The sequence below is a fragment of the Aspergillus neoniger genome (genome assembly GCF_003184625.1).
Source record: "Aspergillus neoniger CBS 115656 unplaced genomic scaffold BO87scaffold_16, whole genome shotgun sequence".
Lineage (NCBI taxonomy): Eukaryota > Fungi > Ascomycota > Eurotiomycetes > Eurotiales > Aspergillaceae > Aspergillus > Aspergillus neoniger.
The window spans coordinates 210,823-227,622 of NW_020291144.1; the positions used below are offsets into that span (position 1 = coordinate 210,823).

At 51.1% G+C, this 16,800-nt stretch overlaps 6 protein-coding genes across 6 annotated transcripts; 2 read left to right on the top strand and 4 right to left on the bottom strand.

Moving 5' to 3' along the window:
* Positions 1-44: 44 nt before the first annotated feature.
* BO87DRAFT_406764 (E1 ubiquitin-activating protein ubaB) lies at positions 45-2,809 on the bottom strand. Its single transcript, XM_025626020.1, has 6 exons — positions 2,432-2,809; positions 2,149-2,319; positions 1,808-2,044; positions 1,615-1,739; positions 1,503-1,567; positions 45-1,455 (listed from the first exon to the last, which is right to left on the bottom strand). Exons 1-6 carry the CDS (start codon positions 2,489-2,491, stop codon positions 263-265), a joined length of 1,851 nt encoding a protein of 616 aa, XP_025479688.1. The 5' UTR covers positions 2,492-2,809; the 3' UTR covers positions 45-262.
* A 1,584-nt stretch (positions 2,810-4,393) lies between these two features.
* BO87DRAFT_358929 (queuosine 5'-phosphate N-glycosylase/hydrolase) lies at positions 4,394-6,352 on the top strand. Its single transcript, XM_025621494.1, has 4 exons — positions 4,394-5,168; positions 5,223-5,377; positions 5,437-5,668; positions 5,728-6,352. Exons 1-4 carry the CDS (start codon positions 4,754-4,756, stop codon positions 6,153-6,155), a joined length of 1,230 nt encoding a protein of 409 aa, XP_025479689.1. The 5' UTR covers positions 4,394-4,753; the 3' UTR covers positions 6,156-6,352.
* Positions 6,353-6,481: 129 nt separating this feature from the next.
* BO87DRAFT_415972 (uncharacterized protein) lies at positions 6,482-8,068 on the bottom strand (the record flags this gene model as incomplete). The annotated part of the gene is made up of 2 exons (XM_025626721.1): positions 7,748-8,068; positions 6,482-7,676 (listed from the first exon to the last, which is right to left on the bottom strand). The coding sequence occupies exons 1-2, from the start codon at positions 7,930-7,932 to the stop codon at positions 6,482-6,484; spliced, it is 1,380 nt and encodes a 459-aa protein (XP_025479690.1). The 5' UTR covers positions 7,933-8,068.
* A 125-nt stretch (positions 8,069-8,193) lies between these two features.
* Positions 8,194-9,273, top strand: cyp5 (putative peptidyl-prolyl cis-trans isomerase). The gene is made up of 3 exons (XM_025629370.1): positions 8,194-8,267; positions 8,339-8,404; positions 8,479-9,273. Exons 1-3 carry the CDS (start codon positions 8,256-8,258, stop codon positions 9,040-9,042), a joined length of 642 nt encoding a protein of 213 aa, XP_025479691.1. The 5' UTR covers positions 8,194-8,255; the 3' UTR covers positions 9,043-9,273.
* An 88-nt stretch (positions 9,274-9,361) lies between these two features.
* On the bottom strand, positions 9,362-11,363 carry zpr1 (zinc finger-containing protein ZPR1). The gene is made up of 2 exons (XM_025628922.1): positions 11,033-11,363; positions 9,362-10,958 (listed from the first exon to the last, which is right to left on the bottom strand). Exons 1-2 carry the CDS (start codon positions 11,156-11,158, stop codon positions 9,699-9,701), a joined length of 1,386 nt encoding a protein of 461 aa, XP_025479692.1. The 5' UTR covers positions 11,159-11,363; the 3' UTR covers positions 9,362-9,698.
* Positions 11,364-14,468: 3,105 nt separating this feature from the next.
* On the bottom strand, positions 14,469-16,675 carry BO87DRAFT_308350 (Zn(II)2Cys6 transcription factor; the record flags this gene model as incomplete). Its single annotated transcript, XM_025619431.1, has 5 exons — positions 14,469-15,125; positions 15,175-15,684; positions 15,739-16,378; positions 16,438-16,566; positions 16,626-16,675. The coding sequence occupies 5 exons, from the start codon at positions 16,673-16,675 to the stop codon at positions 14,469-14,471; spliced, it is 1,986 nt and encodes a 661-aa protein (XP_025479693.1).
* Between the last annotated feature and the right edge of the window lie 125 nt (positions 16,676-16,800).

The following is a 16,800-nucleotide window of genomic DNA, read 5'->3' on the forward strand; positions in this document are numbered from 1 at the left end:
GACCTTTTATCCAGCACTCCATGAAAAACAACATAGCTAGTAATCATCCATTCTATCGAAACCGATCATGCGGGGTTTGTGTATGCAAAGTAGCGTGATAAAGTATTTTACATGAGAATAGTAAACAGGAACAACACAAAAGCAACAGTCCCAAATCAATCAATCATGCGCCAGATCTGCAAAGCCAAGAGAGCAAATAGTAAATATCACTATGTTGGTCGAAGATGCCGAACCCCAATTAACTACCCACCTTGGTATCATTTTAATCATCATCAATCAGGATTGCGCCGCCGTTTGCCTCGTCCAGGACAATAGGATTGGCTCCGTCACCGTCCGAGATGGACATGGCTGCCACTCGCTTGGCTGGGTTGTCGCCGTTGCTGAGCCCGGCTTCGTCTGCGTCGCGCTTCCGCTTGCCTGCTCCGTTGACGGGCTCGAGCTCGGGCTCGGGGGCTGCGGGTGCGGGTGCCTTTGGCTTTCGAGGGATGTCGGGAACAGATTCCAGGGAGGCGGGTTTCTGGTCTTCTGTGGATTGAGAGGCCTCGGTCGCGAGCACAATAAGTTCGAGGTTGACGCGGGGCTGGTCGTCCTCTTCGTCGATGACAGTGATGAAACTCTCGTTTTTGACACCGAGGTCGGTCAATTTCTTGGGCAGGTTGTCCTCTAGATCGGGGTCGTAGATGGTTCCTAGTTCGGTGTTGATGGAGAATTCTTCACCGTAACCCAGCTGCGATCGGAGGATATCCTGGACCAGGTTTTCCAGTGTCGCGCGCTGAGGATCGATCTTCAGCCTGGCGTGAGTCACGGAACACACTGGACAATTGGGGTTTGGAGGCTGCAAAGAATCGGAGTTGATCGCACGAACACCGCTGCGTTCGAGGAAGACCATCTTAGCCTGATCGTACTCCCCTCTTAGAACTTTGTAAGCCTGCAAGACACAGAGACCAGCCGTCATGGCGTTGGTGGTTGCAATAGCTGGGATGATGTTGCCAGCCATCTGTTTCGTGTCGAACTTGGACTTGGGATCGATCTTGAAGATGCTTGCCCGCAAATTGGCAGTGGCGGCGACGAAGTCCAGGGTGTCGACGTCGTCCTTGTCGAAGACTAGTATAGGCTTCACATCACTCTTCGTGGTGTCCTGCAGGGTCTTGAGCCGCTTGCTCAATCGATCCAGACTGTCCTTGAAGACGACAAAGTCCTCAGCAAGAGTCCAGACTTTCTGGTCATTGCAGGAGACCACAGGTTCGATGCCCGAAGACTCCTCTTGTAGCTTGTGGAAATCCAGAGGCTCCGGGGGATCTCGCGTCTTCCACATGTCTTCCATGCCTCGTAGCCGATCTATGTCCTCCTGAAACACTTTTTCGAATACTTTCTGCGCAAATTCCTCGGAGCCCATGGATTGACGAATCTCCTTGAGGGCCTGAGCCTCCCTGCGGAGATTCTCGATCTCTTCGGCTAGTACGAATTAGCCAGTGTCAAATAAGGTCGCGACTCCCACTCACAGTTTTCAGCATCTTCCGAGTGATCGAACTCGCTCGAGTCATCCTCGCTTATGCCGAAGAGCTCACTGTGTACATTAGCAATTATGCATGAGGTTGCCGCCTGATGACTTACGGAAAAAGGTAGCTCTTAGCCCAGACGATACAGTGGATCGGCTGACTGGGTGTACTGCGGATAGTGCAGACCGGGAACGACTTGGGGACCTCCTTGGAGTTACAATCGTAGCATTCCGTGACGCCCTAGCAGTTGTCAGCGGTCGCGCCTAACCAGTCGTAGAGACACAGAAGGTAGGGACTTGACGGCGCACCTTCTTGATGACCTGGACTTGGCCGTTGAACCCCGTTGTTCCACTCTCCACTAGCGGCACATTGGCTGCCAAGCACATCCTATTCGCATGGCGTCGAGCATCGAGGTTGTCCAAAGCGTTGAAGACGACATCAAATGTCGCAAACCAGTCAACGTTGAACTGGTCATCCTTGATGTTCGCATGGTATGCTTCAAGCTTCGCACCGGGCTGGAATTTGTGGGCGACTTCCTTCGCAACCTAGATAAAGCGCCACCGACCGTCAGGATCTCGTTCGGAAGGATGGAAAGGAGGGAAATGGGAGGGGATATAGGTAGTAAGACGTTCGGAGGAGTCTGACGCACCAATGCTTTGGGTTTCTTGATGTGTTCGAAGCGGAAAAGGAATTGGCGGTTGAGATTGCTCAGATCGATGGTGTCGAGGTCGATGATATGGATTTCGCCGAACCCGGAGAGCAGGAGGTTCTTCAGCAATTCGCATCCGATGCCACCAGCACCCACGAGAAGCACACGCGACTAGAAAGCGAATCAAGGTAAATGGTTAGCATGGTAATGCGCCAGCTGAGCTTCTTGTTAAAAGAGAAGCGTCAAGGAGAATAAGCGTGGGGGGGTGGATGGGGAGCGGTACCTCTTTGATTCGTCTGGCTAGAGTTCCGAGCGAGCGCTTAAGATAAGTCTCCCGCGTCATGGTTGCGGCGCGGAGACGGACAGTAGATCGAAACGGAGACTATCAAAGTCAGAGCGGGCGAAAAGGCATCGCCAAACAAAGGAGCTGGTTGCAAGGCGCGAATTGAGGGAATCGAGGTAGGCAGGAGACAATGAGAGGCAGAAGTGAAAGTAGGAAGAAGCTCCGGCGGAGAGGAAGAAGTCCGGAAGCAGTCGAGGAAGGTTGAAGTCAGGAAGAATAAAGTAACAATCCCGAGCCCACTTCAACTTCCCCCGAACTGCAGTACTTCTTTTCTCTTCAACCCCATCATCACCACCGGGTGGGGGATCCCAGGTGAATCAAATCCATGCCCAGCAACAAACCCGATGTTTGACTGCATGCTGATGCAAAATTAAAAAATACCAAAAATAAAAGGAAAGTTCTAACCATCCAGCTGTCCGTCACATTTGTCTTGTCCAATGCAACCAAAGCGGATCGGCCAGTCTTGATGGCGATCGTCCCGCATCCGATCGCATTTCCCTGTTTGTCGTACCAACACGAGGCCATTCGACTATCACTCCGTCCATTTACTTTATGCTGCGTGCTTGAATAGAAGAGTCCTTGTCAGATGTTGCTATCAGGTACTTTTCACTTACTTGCCGCTCAAATGTCGCCAACCCTCAAATGCGACTGATGCATCTCACGAGCTCAGCATGTGAGAGCTCACATTCCTACCTTTTACTCCTCCACGATGGTTGGGCGACTCCTGCACGGTATAGAACTAGCAGGGGGGTCTCATGCCGGAGCTGAGTACCCAGCGCCAAAAATCAGAGGTTGACAATGTACTTTGCATGTTCTGGATCTTTCATAGTGGGGGCTGTACTTGATGGATGTCGGGCTTTTCTACGAAGTATCTCTAGGCCGTGGAATTTATCGAGTTCCATCCAAGTCGTACTGTATGGCCAGGCCATGAGGCTGACACATCGGCAGAGCTCGAAGACAAGCAGTCCTACAGATTGATACCTGAAATACCGCTGTGCGAAAGTGCCAAAAGACTGTCTTGCTTTCTTTCTTCGTGGCGCTCTTCATGATACCCATGGCCTTACCTAATCATCCCTAACCACAGCTAGTAAATTCATCATAAAAACGTCCGGTTAGGTGGGACGCCACGGCCTTTCTATGGCCCGCTGTTGGGTCGCAGTCACCGAAACGTCGCCGGAGTTGTAGGAGACATTTGTAGGCACTTGTCTTGCTCAGCACTAGCGCGCTTTGCGGAAACGCAGAATCAACGTCGGAAGCAGGCTGTCTCTTCGACAGGGGTGGATGGATACAGAAGCATCTGAGTCAGTAGCAGGTCACCTTCCACAGCTAACTGTGCTATAGAGTTAGCTCACTTTCCGCCTCAGAATGTTGCGCACACGTCTACTCTGTTGTTGTACAATCGCACAACTTAGTGGTAGCATGTCGATTAATACGGATGTCCGGGCTTAGATCCATAATGAACTTTAACGCAGTATACTATCAGTAGTTGCTGTCTACTACAAAGTATAAGCATTGACGACGGGCTTTTTCATTGGCGGAACAAGGTCAGCGTTTGAATGGAGCCAAGGATGGGGAAAAGGAACAGTGGCTGGCTTTGCTGTGTAACAACCAACCAGGCCAGCATACTTCCATGAATCCGACAGGCTCTTCCGGGTATGTGTGTATCCGAGCTTCAACCACAAGATTTTTCCAAGGAAGATTGGTGGTCGAACCAAGACTAAATCAGCAAGACTTTACTAAGTTATCGCATGGATTAATTCTTAAAAAGTGGCACCCGCAAAGGAGATAAGATACCCTTGCTTATATAACCAGCACTTATCGGACCAAAAAGTTGAAGCTGGAAATTCCCGATTAAAGAATTGAGGGACATGAAAATACCAATAAGCAGGTCTTTATTGACGGGGTCGATCGATTAGGACACTGCTTCCTAGATGACATTGGAGAATTAGCTCCGTAGATAAATAACTTGGTAGTGCGTGAATTTCCGCTGGGAAATTCGCCTTGGAGCCTGCCTTTGGCCCGATCGCCCTTTCTGGCAACAACCGTCTTTGATCCAAAGACAGTCGCTCGTGGGGATTTCCCATTTTCAATCCGTTTTCCTCTTTCCCTCCATCTCCCTCCCCTTTCCTCGCTATCGCCTCTGCCGTGAGCCCGGAGTTCGCTGCTTCTCCGTCTTCTCCTCGCCAATTTCGCTCTACACTTCGGTTGGCACCTAACCGAGCAAAAAAAGTGTCACCGGGCAAGACCTGTCCCCCTGGAGCTATGTCGGACGACGAAGCAGACCCCGAGTTGATTGCGCTTCTGCGCAAGACACTGGGACTGGGAGGCTCTTCTGATCCTCGAACCGCAGAGACAAAAGTGCTGGAAAATGCGCAATACGCTTTCGACAATGCTATCGACGTCGCATTGAACCCCTCCAAGACGAAAGAAGCCGCGGAGACGATATGGAATTTGATGCAGAAGAAGGAATACTCGACGCAAACATGGTCGGAGCACGAATTACACCCTAAAGCGAAAGACGAAAACACCGTCGACTTCATTTTCACGATGGATCTCCTCAACTTCAGTTTCTGGTCGGAGCTCCCTAGCGAGAAGCGCTTTGCGATTGAGTACCGAGGAAGGAAGTGGACAGGCTACTGGAGCTTGGTCGCTGCCTTGCAGAGGGCTTTGGATGAGGGTGGGTCTATTTGCCGCATGCTAAGCAAGAGACGCAAGAAACTGACTGTTATAGACATTCCAATCACCACGCCGGAGTTTTGGACCAAGGAAGATGAATGTACCGAGGAACTCATTAAGCATGTCTTCCGCTCTGCCACCGATGAAGAGATTCCTTTGCTCCAGGAACGTCTTCAGTGCCTGCGAGAGGCAGGTCGAGTTCTTTGCAGAGTATGTCCTTCGCCATTTACTTTTCCTGCGTCGGATGCTAATAAATTCCCCATCTGCAGGAGTATGAAGGTAGTTTTGTCAATTGCATCTACAACTCCAACTACTCTGCGGCTTCGCTGGTCAATTTGCTAGCAGAGAGCTTCTCCTGCTTCCGGGACGAGACAACCTTCCACGGGCGGAGAGTGCGGATCTACAAGCGGGCTCAGATCTTGGTTGCGGACCTTTGGGCTTGCTTCAATGGTGAGGGGTATGGAGAGTTTAACGATATTGATAAAATCACCATGTTTGCAGGTAAATCTCTTGACTTCTTTCCTGCACACCTTGCTTGAACTCTAGCTCATACTTTATAGACTATCGAATCCCTCAGATGCTCCACCAACTCGGCTGTATGTCATACTCGCCGCCCTTGGAAAGCCACATACGCAGGTTGCAGCCGATCCCTAGCGGGTCCAACTGGGAGATTGAGCTTCGAGCAACCAGTATCTGGTGTGTCGAATTGATAAGAAGGGAGATCGAACGCCGACACCCAGAAACCAGGGTGAACCCGACGGTGAAGCTCAACAAAGACAAGGAGGCAGAAGAAGACGAAGACACTGAAGATCACCAGCAGAAATGCTCAACCCAGAAATTTGTCAAAAAGGAGCCCGTCCAAAAACCCGCTGGAATGGGCGTGAACGCTATCTTGATAGATTTCTTCCTCTACGACACCATGAAAGAAATAGAGAAGACCGGACAGGAGTCCATCCCGCATCATCGGACAAGGAGTATCTGGTATTAGACTGGCGGCAAAGCATATAATCTGCGTTTGTTTTTGTCTCTATCGGCTTTTCTACACTATACCCCGTTGCTTAACTTGGCCACGCATTTCGTTCAAAGGTTGCTTTTCGGGTGGGTGATGGGTATAGACTTGCATTCATTGTGATAATGATACCATAGCATTGCTTTTCAACTTTACCCTTATTTGTGGGATTCTGTACACCATTTCTAGTCATACATTACTATCCACTGACCCGAACAAACTACAAGGTTGTTCTACACCATAGAAACCGTCATCTCACTTCAAGGGTATCTCACTTGTATTAATCTATAATATTCCAAATACTATCAAGCAGGCTGAGCCGTCCTCTCCATCTGCTCAATCCGCGCCAGCATATCCGCCTTCCACTCGAGATAATCCTCCCTGCGATCCTCACTCAACCAATCCACCCGATCCTGCATCATCGTCCCCAACCCCGGAAGCAGTCCCCGTCTCGAAGCCTTGCCCGCAACCAAAGCCCCCCTCCCAGAGACCATCAACCTGCCCCTACCCACATCCTCCTCGACCACCCCACCCACCAGCTCATCCCCCAAAGCGCCCTCATCGCCATCCAACTCCCCAGCCAACGGCACATTCTCAAACCACTCCTTCCCATGAGCCCACCCCTGCTCCATAACCAACGCAATCCACTGATCCACATCCTCCCGATGCCGCCTCTCCGTCAACGGAAGGCCCAGACTAACCAGCGCGGTCTGTCGCATCTCCGAGAACGTCTTCTTATCCATTTTCTTCGCCTCCGCTGCCTCCTTGGCACTATCATCGCCCGATGACCCCGGTTGTCGGCGACGAGCAAGCACCAGGAAATACACAGCAACAATCAATGCATTGATTATTTCCTTGAAATCCTCATCGTTCTCTTTATCCTTGGCTAGGATAACTGGTTCGAGAAACTCCATCATCTCCTCGTCGATCTCTTCGTCGTGTTTCGCCGTCGCTTCGGATATCAGGTACAGGATGGTAGATACACCGGCGAAGATGTGAGGTGGGAGAGTTCTCGAGATAGGTGGTCGAGACCATGTGCTCATGCGCGGTGCGGGTGTTGAAAGCGTCTTGCAGACGGTGCGGATGGAAGTCATCACCCAGCTAGGGGCGTCGGGGATGATGGTTGAGCCGGAGAGGCCATTTGCGCGGAACTTGGGGATTTTCTGGGGCCGAGGTGATGGTGAGGGTCTGTCGGCGTCGGTGTGTGAGAGTGCGCGCTTGAGAGGGGTGGATTTCGTGGGCGTGTTTTGTTGGTGTAGTTGTTGTTGTATCCCTCGCGGAGTAGCAGTTGCGGTGGTCTTTGATGGGGTCCTCTGCGTGCCCTTTCTTGGTGTTGAGGGTGCTGATCCGGCGCGAGAGGGTGTTCCTGGGGCGGAGGCACTTGCGCGGGCATTTCCGGTAGAGAGGGATCGGTCCAGGAAGGCGTAGAGCTTTTTGTAGGCGCGGGGAGGACATGGAGGGTGGCCGAGGAGAGGGGGGAGTTTGAGAGCGCGGGTTAACCTGTTATCGTGAGGATTAGTTAGAATCAATGCATATGGAAGACTAGTGTATGGGAAAGGCAGACTACACACCTCTTGCAAGCGATTTCAGCGCACGCATACGGCCGTGCGATCTCTTCTTCAGGCTTCAGGCTGCTGGAGAAGCTGCGCGATTGGGCGACGAGTGATATGGCGAGACTGAGAAGCTCTTGTGGGAGGTCTTGCGCGTGTGTAGGCAGTAGCGTGGCCAGCGCTTGTTCGACAGGCCTGTTGTTCATGGTGGTGAATAGCAGTAGATTAAGATGCGATGATGATATGTAGTCGAAAGGAATTGGGTGTGTCTAATCGCAAAATAAAACAGATGGCATATGATGAGAAATACCCATGTACCGTATACAGCAAAACCAATCGTAGAGTATATTGTGAAGTTGATGTAGGAATGGGATGTGGTTCTGCTGGATGGAATATCACGACCGTCATGTGATCTGCAGATAAATGCGCTCCGCATCGATGATCGCCGCAGCTCTCCGTCGTTCATTGCGCCAACATTTCCCATTCTACTATCATTCTACTATCAGCAGATAGCACAGACTCACACACCATGTCTGTAACAGTGAGTGCACTCCCCCAAACTACACCACCATCAGTGCCAGCAAACACAACTAACCACCAACTCTACTCCAGCTCCATACCACCCACGGCGACCTCAAAGTCGAGCTCTTCTGCGAAGCAGTCCCCAAAACAGCAGAGGTACATACTTCCTTCCCACTCCGACGCACCTCACTCCGTACCCCCCCCAATGAGCCCAACTAACCACCACACAGAACTTCATCGCCCTCTGCGCCAGCGGCGCATACAACAACACGCCCTTCCACCGCCTCATCCCGGGCTTCATGATCCAAGGCGGCGACATCTCACTCAACCCGTCCCTCATCTCCTCCTCATCCAGCTCTAAACCCCCCCTCCCCTTCGAAGACATCCCCAAAGGCGGCACCTCAATCCACCACCCGCAAGCCCTAAACCAAGAAATTCACCTCCCAGCACTAAAGCACAACACGCGGGGTATCCTCTCGATGGCATCCCGCCCCGTGAAGGATCGCACAGCGCCGGGATCGCAAGGCGCCACGGGGGCAACTATAAACGGAAGCCAGTTCTTCGTGACGTTTGCGCCGGCGCCGCATTTGGATGGCGCGAGTACGGTGTTTGGGAAGGTGTTGAATCTGACGGCGCAGGATGAGGGCGGGGATGTGTTGGGGAGATTGGAGAAGGCGAATGTTAAGGTTGATAAGAAGGGGAGGGTGGTGCAGCCTAAGGAGGGAGAGGAGGGGGGCTTTGAGGCGTTGAAGATTGAGAGGGTTACGATTCATGCGAATCCGTTTGCGAAGTGAGGTGGGGGGTATTTGTGGTTGGTTGATATGTTTGAAGAAGGGTTGGTTGGTATGGTCATGGCCATGGCCATGCTCTATGTCGATTGTGAGATGTGAAGACGCCATGCTTGATGCGAACTGGAAACTATATGCGGCATCAGGTGTCGCTCTTGCAATGGCTCAGCTCGCCTCACTACTTAAGGCTACCAGCGTCGCTCGATACCTCATACAATGTCCGTGGTGGACTGAGGTTTGAGCTGATAGAGATGCTGGGTCGGATCAGATACAGAGCGAGAACCTGATTGGGATCGCCAATCTACTATATTATAATGATAAATGAAACTGACAGACGGTCATCTATACATGGTTCGTATATGATATCTCTAAAAGCACACATCATCAATGAACTTTTTTTCACAACCCATGGATATCGCCCCCAAACTATGAGTAACAAAAAGTGAAATACCCCACAACCACACCATATGACAATGCCAACATGCACCGGATATCTAGAAGCAAAACAAAAGAAAACAAGGCCAAACGTAAAACGTCATCGCAATGCATATATACGAAGGGGCCAAGCGTGTGAAGTTCATGCACATCGTAACAGAGACAAGACCAAGGTCATCAAAGAGAAACGCGAAAGCAGAGTCTAACGGGTATAACGGAGTTATTTATCACTGCTGCTCATCAGCAGGCTTGTTCTCCGCGTCCTGCTCGTATCCCTCCGTCTTCATGTCCTTCAGACCGAGCTCCTCTTCCTCCTCATCAGTGCGGGTGTACTCCTCCGTCTTGATCTGGGGATCAGCAGCAGGAGCACACAGGTCCTGGACGTAGCTGTTGGCCATGGGGTCCTCGAGGGTGATGACGAACTTCATCTCGCCGCTAATAGCAGCGTCGAGACGCTTGAAGAAGCGCTCCCACTTCTCCTTGTCGGAGGAGGCCATGCTGTCTCCGCCGGAGCCGGTGGTGTCGTCGATGTCGTAGATCTGGCCGCGCAGCTGGTCGCGGATCTCGGTGAGAAGACCCTCGACGGTGGTGAAACGACCACCCAAGGTACCGGGCTGGACGGTAACCTCGAGCTGCTCACTGTAGAGCGCGCAGGTGTCGGACTTAAGGATATCACGGGCAAGATCGGTCTCGTTCTCGACACTGAGGGTGATACGCTTGCCCTTCTCGGGGACCTCGCCACCAGTCTTGACTTCACTGGTGCGGTATCCGCAGTGTTCACAGGAGGTACCCCAGACGTACACCTCCTTGAAGTAGGGGATGTCCAGTTTCTTAAAGTTGGTAAAGCACTCCTTGCTGCAGCCGGGGCATTCGGAGGGCAGGCTATAAACCTTTCCTGCGATAATATCGTCCTCCTCGGCTTCGGCGGTACCTTCATGCTGCACAGCGTTGGGGTCGGCAGCGATACCAAGCTGTTCATTCTGCTCGTGGGTACGAGGGTAGTCGCGGCGCTTGTACTTCTTGACATCATCGGCGGTGGTGGGAGCAATCCAAGAGTTACCGGTAGGGTCGTCGAGGGAGACAGTGAAGGGGTATCCCTCGCGGTCAATCATGCTCTTGAGCTTATCAATGATGGGCACAAGGGCATCGTGGAGTTCAGGGGCCTGTTCCTTGCGAAGAGGCTGCTCGCTGGAGAGGGACTCGTAAATAGTCTGGATAACACCCTCGATGGTGGTCATCTGGCCGTCGGTCTTGGGCATCTCGATACCCAGAGTCTCGAGCTTGAAGATCGAGGTATCACTGCGAATGACCTGGCGCTGCATGTCGGTCTCGTTCTCAACTTCGAGGGTGTACTTGGCGCCCTTCTCCTGGATCTGGCCGGCAGACTTGACGGAGTTGTTCTTGAAGTGGCAGTGCTCGCATTCGAACGATTCGAGGATAATGTCACGGAAGAAGGGCACACGAAGGAGCAGGAGTCTGGTGGTACCCTGTTTGCAAAGTTAGACTCGTCATCCACGACAAGAAACATGATGTATTTAGAGATCACTAAGGAAACACTTACGTTCTCGTGGCAGTTGGTGCAAAGACTCTCCAAGCTCATAACACCGGTGTCATCATTGCGCTCCACCAGATCACCGGGCTTCTGGAATTGCGACTCGGGCTGAGTCTGGTTCTCGTCGGCGGACATTGTGAAGGGGGTATAAGCACTGGGTTGGAATTACGGTGAAAGAGAAGTGCTGAAAAAAATACAAAGATCAAAGGACCGTTTGCGCCAGAGAACACAAAAAATGAAGGCGACAGGAAAATTTAAGCAGCAATGGCGGGAACGTTCCTTTGCATTCCACTATCGCCGTGGCGGGGCAAGTTTTTTTTGGAGGGGCACCCGAGTATTAGTCAGCCGGGGTTATTGGGCGCCAGAAATAGCATGATTTTAAAGATATTATAGATGGATCCGCGATTGTTGCAATAATATCCTAGTATGCTTATTAATAGTATTTATTTTGGTCATGTAGACAGGGACATTTCCGCAATTATCTCCTGAATTCTATGCAGTACGTTGCACACATCACGCCCAACCGTCGGCGAAAAGCACTGTATGCTTCCGCCCAATAACCCTGCTGTAGTTAGCCAAGCCAACTTATGGGGACTGGGGAGACTTATTAAAAAAAATTGGGCCGTTCCCCCGAAGAGGAACGGCAGGTTCACCGACTGAAAACACCCCGGACTGTTCGGCTACTATACTTCAGGCGGTACATCCACCTCCCCTTTCCTGTACGGAATCCCGAGTTTCATTGCAGTGCCACCGTGAACATCAATAGAGCGCCTTCTTTTCGTAGCTAGCTCAGCCCGATCCTGAAAGAAACACCAGCATCCAGGCAATATGGCATGGGAAACAACGCGAAATCCAAGCAGACAAGCCTAAACTTTGATCCCCGTCAAGAGGTTCTGCAGAGAATTCCCTGTACGAATCCCAAAGCCCACAATGCTGGAAGATGATGCTTCGACCGATAGCTGGTTCGATCCTGAGTCGCGACGGAGAGGAGAAGGACTCGCTCGGAATGAAAGGCAGCGACTGCTGATCATCGGGCTGTTTCTGGGAGCAGTGTAGCACAGAACCCTTGGCAAGTAGTTGAGCAGTTGAGGAATGCAATCGTCAAGTGAACGCGGTTATGGCACAGGTATGCCTCACAACCTCCGCAGGGAATCGACCCTTTACCTATCCAAGGCATCCCAGTCGAACCTTAGATCAAACGCACCATCTCCCTACTTCTTTTAGGCATGTTTCCTGCGCATCAATTGACATTCCAGCGCCACTTGATCTGATTTCTTGTGTGTGATACAGTACCCCCAGGGACAGGTTTTTGTTTCCTCCCCGCAGTACGAAACATTAGGGGGCATTCAAAGCGGACAAAGAACATCCCCAAAAGCCGCTTTCTTCTCCCCAAAGGGAGGGACCACGACCGAAACCGTAGTCTGTACCAGCGCCCATCATCTATTCGCAACCTACATTGCAAAGAGACGGTTAACACGGGCGATCAGAACCTTCTATAGAAGCGCAAATCAGTGGCTGGTGCCGCGATTTGGTGCCACCTAGCCTCCGAAGTGGACGAAGTACAGGAAGTTGCAAGGTAGAAAGCAGGTACAAGGGTCCCAGGCCCCTCGAGATTGGAAGCATGTACGGGACAGCACAGGGCCCAAGACCGTGGACGACCGACAATGCCTGCATATTGAGCATCACCATTACATGCTAAGACTGATCTGGTGCCGGAATGTGACAAAAAGCCAAATGTCGGATGGCATTGCATTGAAGGCAATGACCAAGCATAAATCATCCTGCCCGACAGTGAAAATGGACCTCGCTGCAATATAATCACCACGGACGTGCCTGGACACAACCGAGAGATTATATTGGTTCTGACGAGTGGATCCATTGACATATCGGGTTAATGACAGTGTGTGGGCAGTTTGTTGTATTCGAGATGATCAACTTGCACATGTAATGAATGATGCCCGCAGTATTGCCCTCAAAAGCACGGTATTACCACCCATAGATTGCTCCCTAAGACAACTCCAAAACAGAGTTGCCCGACATGCTTCACCTGCTTTCTCTCCAACTCCAGTCTTCCAGGCATAGAGTGACAATCCGTAGTGATCAACATGTAGCGCCCAGCATTGGCAGACCGACGCGTGCCCTTTTCAGGAGCTTGTAACAAACGCATGATAAGCCGTCTTTGATTGCTTCCGAGGAAGCTCTGGACATCGGATTCCTTTCATATCGTCGATCCCACCAAGGATCGAGCCCACTAATCGGTGCATCCGCCATGCAACACCGTGAAACTGATACCACCGAATGGCATCGAACTGATTGGTGTCTATTAGGGTTTAGTTCCCAAGCTTCCTCTTACCGCCTGCTCCTAGCAGAACGCGAAAGACAAAACTTGAGAAGCCGTAGGAGGGTAAGATCTGTATAGACGCCCGTAGCGGGCGGAGAGGCGAGATCAAGCGGCACTCCGGAAAGAACAATGGAAACACGTCCACACATCTTCAAAGGTATAGGATCCGATGGAGATTTGAGCTCCTAAGAATCAGTTTTGACTAAGCGTCTCGAACAAGTAGAAATCAATAACTTCAGGGAGTTGGTTGAGCCAGCCAATGTCACAGCCGCTGTGTTTGGGGAAGTAAAAGGACGGGACTGAAATGATGCGCCTCGAGTCGAGCCTCCAACGGACGCGACGCGTTATCACGTGATTACCAGCCGCCTGCACCTCGCACCCAGTTATCCATGTTTTGCATTCTCTAATTGCTTTACAGCTAATTGACTTTGGTGTTGTTCTGTATTGTTTTTGCTTGGACATTACGCCTTTCAAAGCTAGCTGTCGATGTACATATCTGAGGAACATAAGAAGCATCCTTAGTGCAGTGACTCCATGACGTCATTCAATACACCTATAGTTAACCACTTGACCCGATAGACGATAATCACCCCAATTCCGCTTCATTCCTAATGGCCACAAAGGTTCACTATACTGTGGACTTTGGTAAATTCCACGAGTGGAAACTTGCTTCCACCTAATATTTCTGCAGCTTCTTTTCCCGCATTGCCGATTCAGCATGGCTGGATGGCCTTCCGATTGGCATCTTAGTTGCCTTTGGGCTCCAGGCATACTCGTTCCGGCCCGCTGCTATGGTTGCTTGCGGAAGGGCTGGCTTACTTGACCTTCTAGTATTCTCCCAATGATTGAATGTGTGCGTCGGTGTGCTACACGGTCTGAAATCGCAAATATCGACACGGTCTTGATCGTGGCGAACACTAGGGACATTATCCAATAAGGTGTAGACGAATCCTCGCAGGACTGTCAATGTCGGGGTCGAAAATCACACCCCTTGTGGACCCGGAAGCCTTGAGCGGTATGAAGGCGAGAGCACACCATGCCGGGATCGGTCCCATTTTCTGGCTTCTGATCTGTTAATGACGACATTAACAGCCATACGTCTGATCACGAAGTCCACATGGTCGCAGGCCATGCAGCGATAGTAGCATGGTCATCGATGAAAAGGTCATATGGCTGGATAGCATCTATTTCATTCTCTGACCTGCCCAGAAAATCCTGCATTGTCGGTTCTAAAAATGCCATCTCGGTAGTATAGCCCGTAGCTGGCACTATACTAATTGCATGAGGATCTGCGGCCGGGCCTCCAGCCGATAATGACGCGAGGGAGTGTCTTGGTGTTTGACTGCGACGCTCATGGCTATCATTAACAACTCCAGAGTTGGTTGCCAAAGTTTTCTTGACACGCTTGAGGTTCTCGTAGAATTCAGCAGCAGCAAGATTGCCGTGTTCACTCATCCTATGCAGGATCTCAATGGCAGTATCTAACGACTCCAGATCTGCCGGGTTTCCGATCGTTGGCAAAAGACTTGAGATCACCAAGGCAATGCAAGATGAAAAGAAATACTGGGCGTAGAAATAGCCGTACATAGGCAAAGAGCCATTAACCCACTCTTCTATTATGAGTGCATGGGAGTGCCGTGCAGCATGTATGCAAGCTTCACTAAGAGTGATGACCGGCTGAGGAAGGTCTTCGCTATCATCACGGTTGCTGTGATGTAATAGAGCATGGAGTAGGATGGGTCGAGTGGCTAAGATTACGCACTACGTACTGTTAACGCAAAGACCCGGCGGAGATAAGAAGGAAACTGACCTGATTGAATTGGAGATGTAATGATACGATATGCTTTGGCGGAGGAGAGTCCTCTGAGCGCAACTTGATATGTTCTGGGAGCGATTTAAGCCAGTCTTGTAAAGCCAGCAAGAGCTGCTGCTCCCGCTGGAGAAATGACTCTGCATGCTGTTTGCGACAATATATCTTGTCAATGGTCTTACCAATGATCTGCGACAGTCGAATACTGGCGACAGAGTAAGCTGTATCAGAGAACTGCTCCTCAGCAGCAGGGCTGGCAACGTCGGTAGGCATATCGACATGGATATCTTCATCGCGTATCTGTAGCGGGAAACCGAATTTTGACGTATACATGCGGTCGAAGACATAGATAGCCCACCACAGCCGAACCCGATGCTGACGTTCTATAGGATCAGTGCATTGTCGCTCAGGGATATTATGATTGAGCCCGAGGATCAGGCCCAGACGCATGGCGCTTCCGACTAACATATAAGCCGAGTGTCGTCTGTTGAGGAAGTACGAGTACAGCGACTGATTGATGCGTTTAGCAATAGCTATGATATGCTGAAGAAGCAGTTGACTTACCAGTAGTAGCAGACTTTCCACATGGATGACACCTGGTCTCTCGGGCAGAATCGGAATTAGTCCCATTGCTCGTACATAGTACAACGTGCCTGGAACCCGACCCGTTGGTGAGGAGTTGGCCCGAGACGAATAGACCTCGCCCAAGGCAAAAAGGGCGAAGAATTTGCACATAACAGCCGGGTCATCGCGTAGCGATGGCGTGCGGTATATGGATTCGAGGTGTTCGATGGTCGACTTGCGTAGAAACAGATGGTAGACGCGACTCAACTGGTTGAAAGCAATACGAACCAGTAGACGAGCCTGTGCTAGACCGGGCCATTGAGTGGCGCCCTCGAGTAAAGATGACTCGGGGGTGTATTGCGTTCGAGCAACATGCGCCGTATTAGGATCCCCCGTAAGGAACTGGCGCAAGCGCGTCGCGAACGCCGTGCATGCTGCATCACCCATGTATATAGGAGGAGCAGAAGGGTCGTATGGGTAGAACCAAGCCCGTTCTCCGAGGAGAGGGTTTTGCACCGGCGGGTAGGACTCTTGTGGAATAGACCCCTCGGCAGTAGTGGCAGATGGGCTCTGAGAGGTACTAATGGAGCGTAACTGTTCTCTTAATCGAGCGTTTTGGGTAAGAAGTTCGTCGAGGTAACTGGTGTATATCAGTATCCGAGACGGCTAAGCAATGGGTAGATGATCGAGGATGCCTACCTCTCTTGCACCTTGAGCTTGCGATCACGTAGAGTGTATTGACACTCATCATCACAGCCAGCCCGCCGACATCTCGAACAAGGCTGTCCGCCAGAACATTTAACTTTATGGGCGTGACAACGGTGGCAGCTGCAGGAAGGGAACTAGTTAGCGCACTTGCTAAGGAAGAAGCCCGAATGGCAACGCACGCTATAGGCTTCTTATTATCACGCTTGGGTTGTTGCTTAGTGACAGGCATCGGTGAATAATCTATTTTCAGACTATTGGAATGACCTGCATGCGTTGATGTTGTCGGCAGTCTGATCCTTCGCCGAGAGGCAAGACGAAGTTCGCCTCTCTTATTCATCATTCGGCAATTTGGTC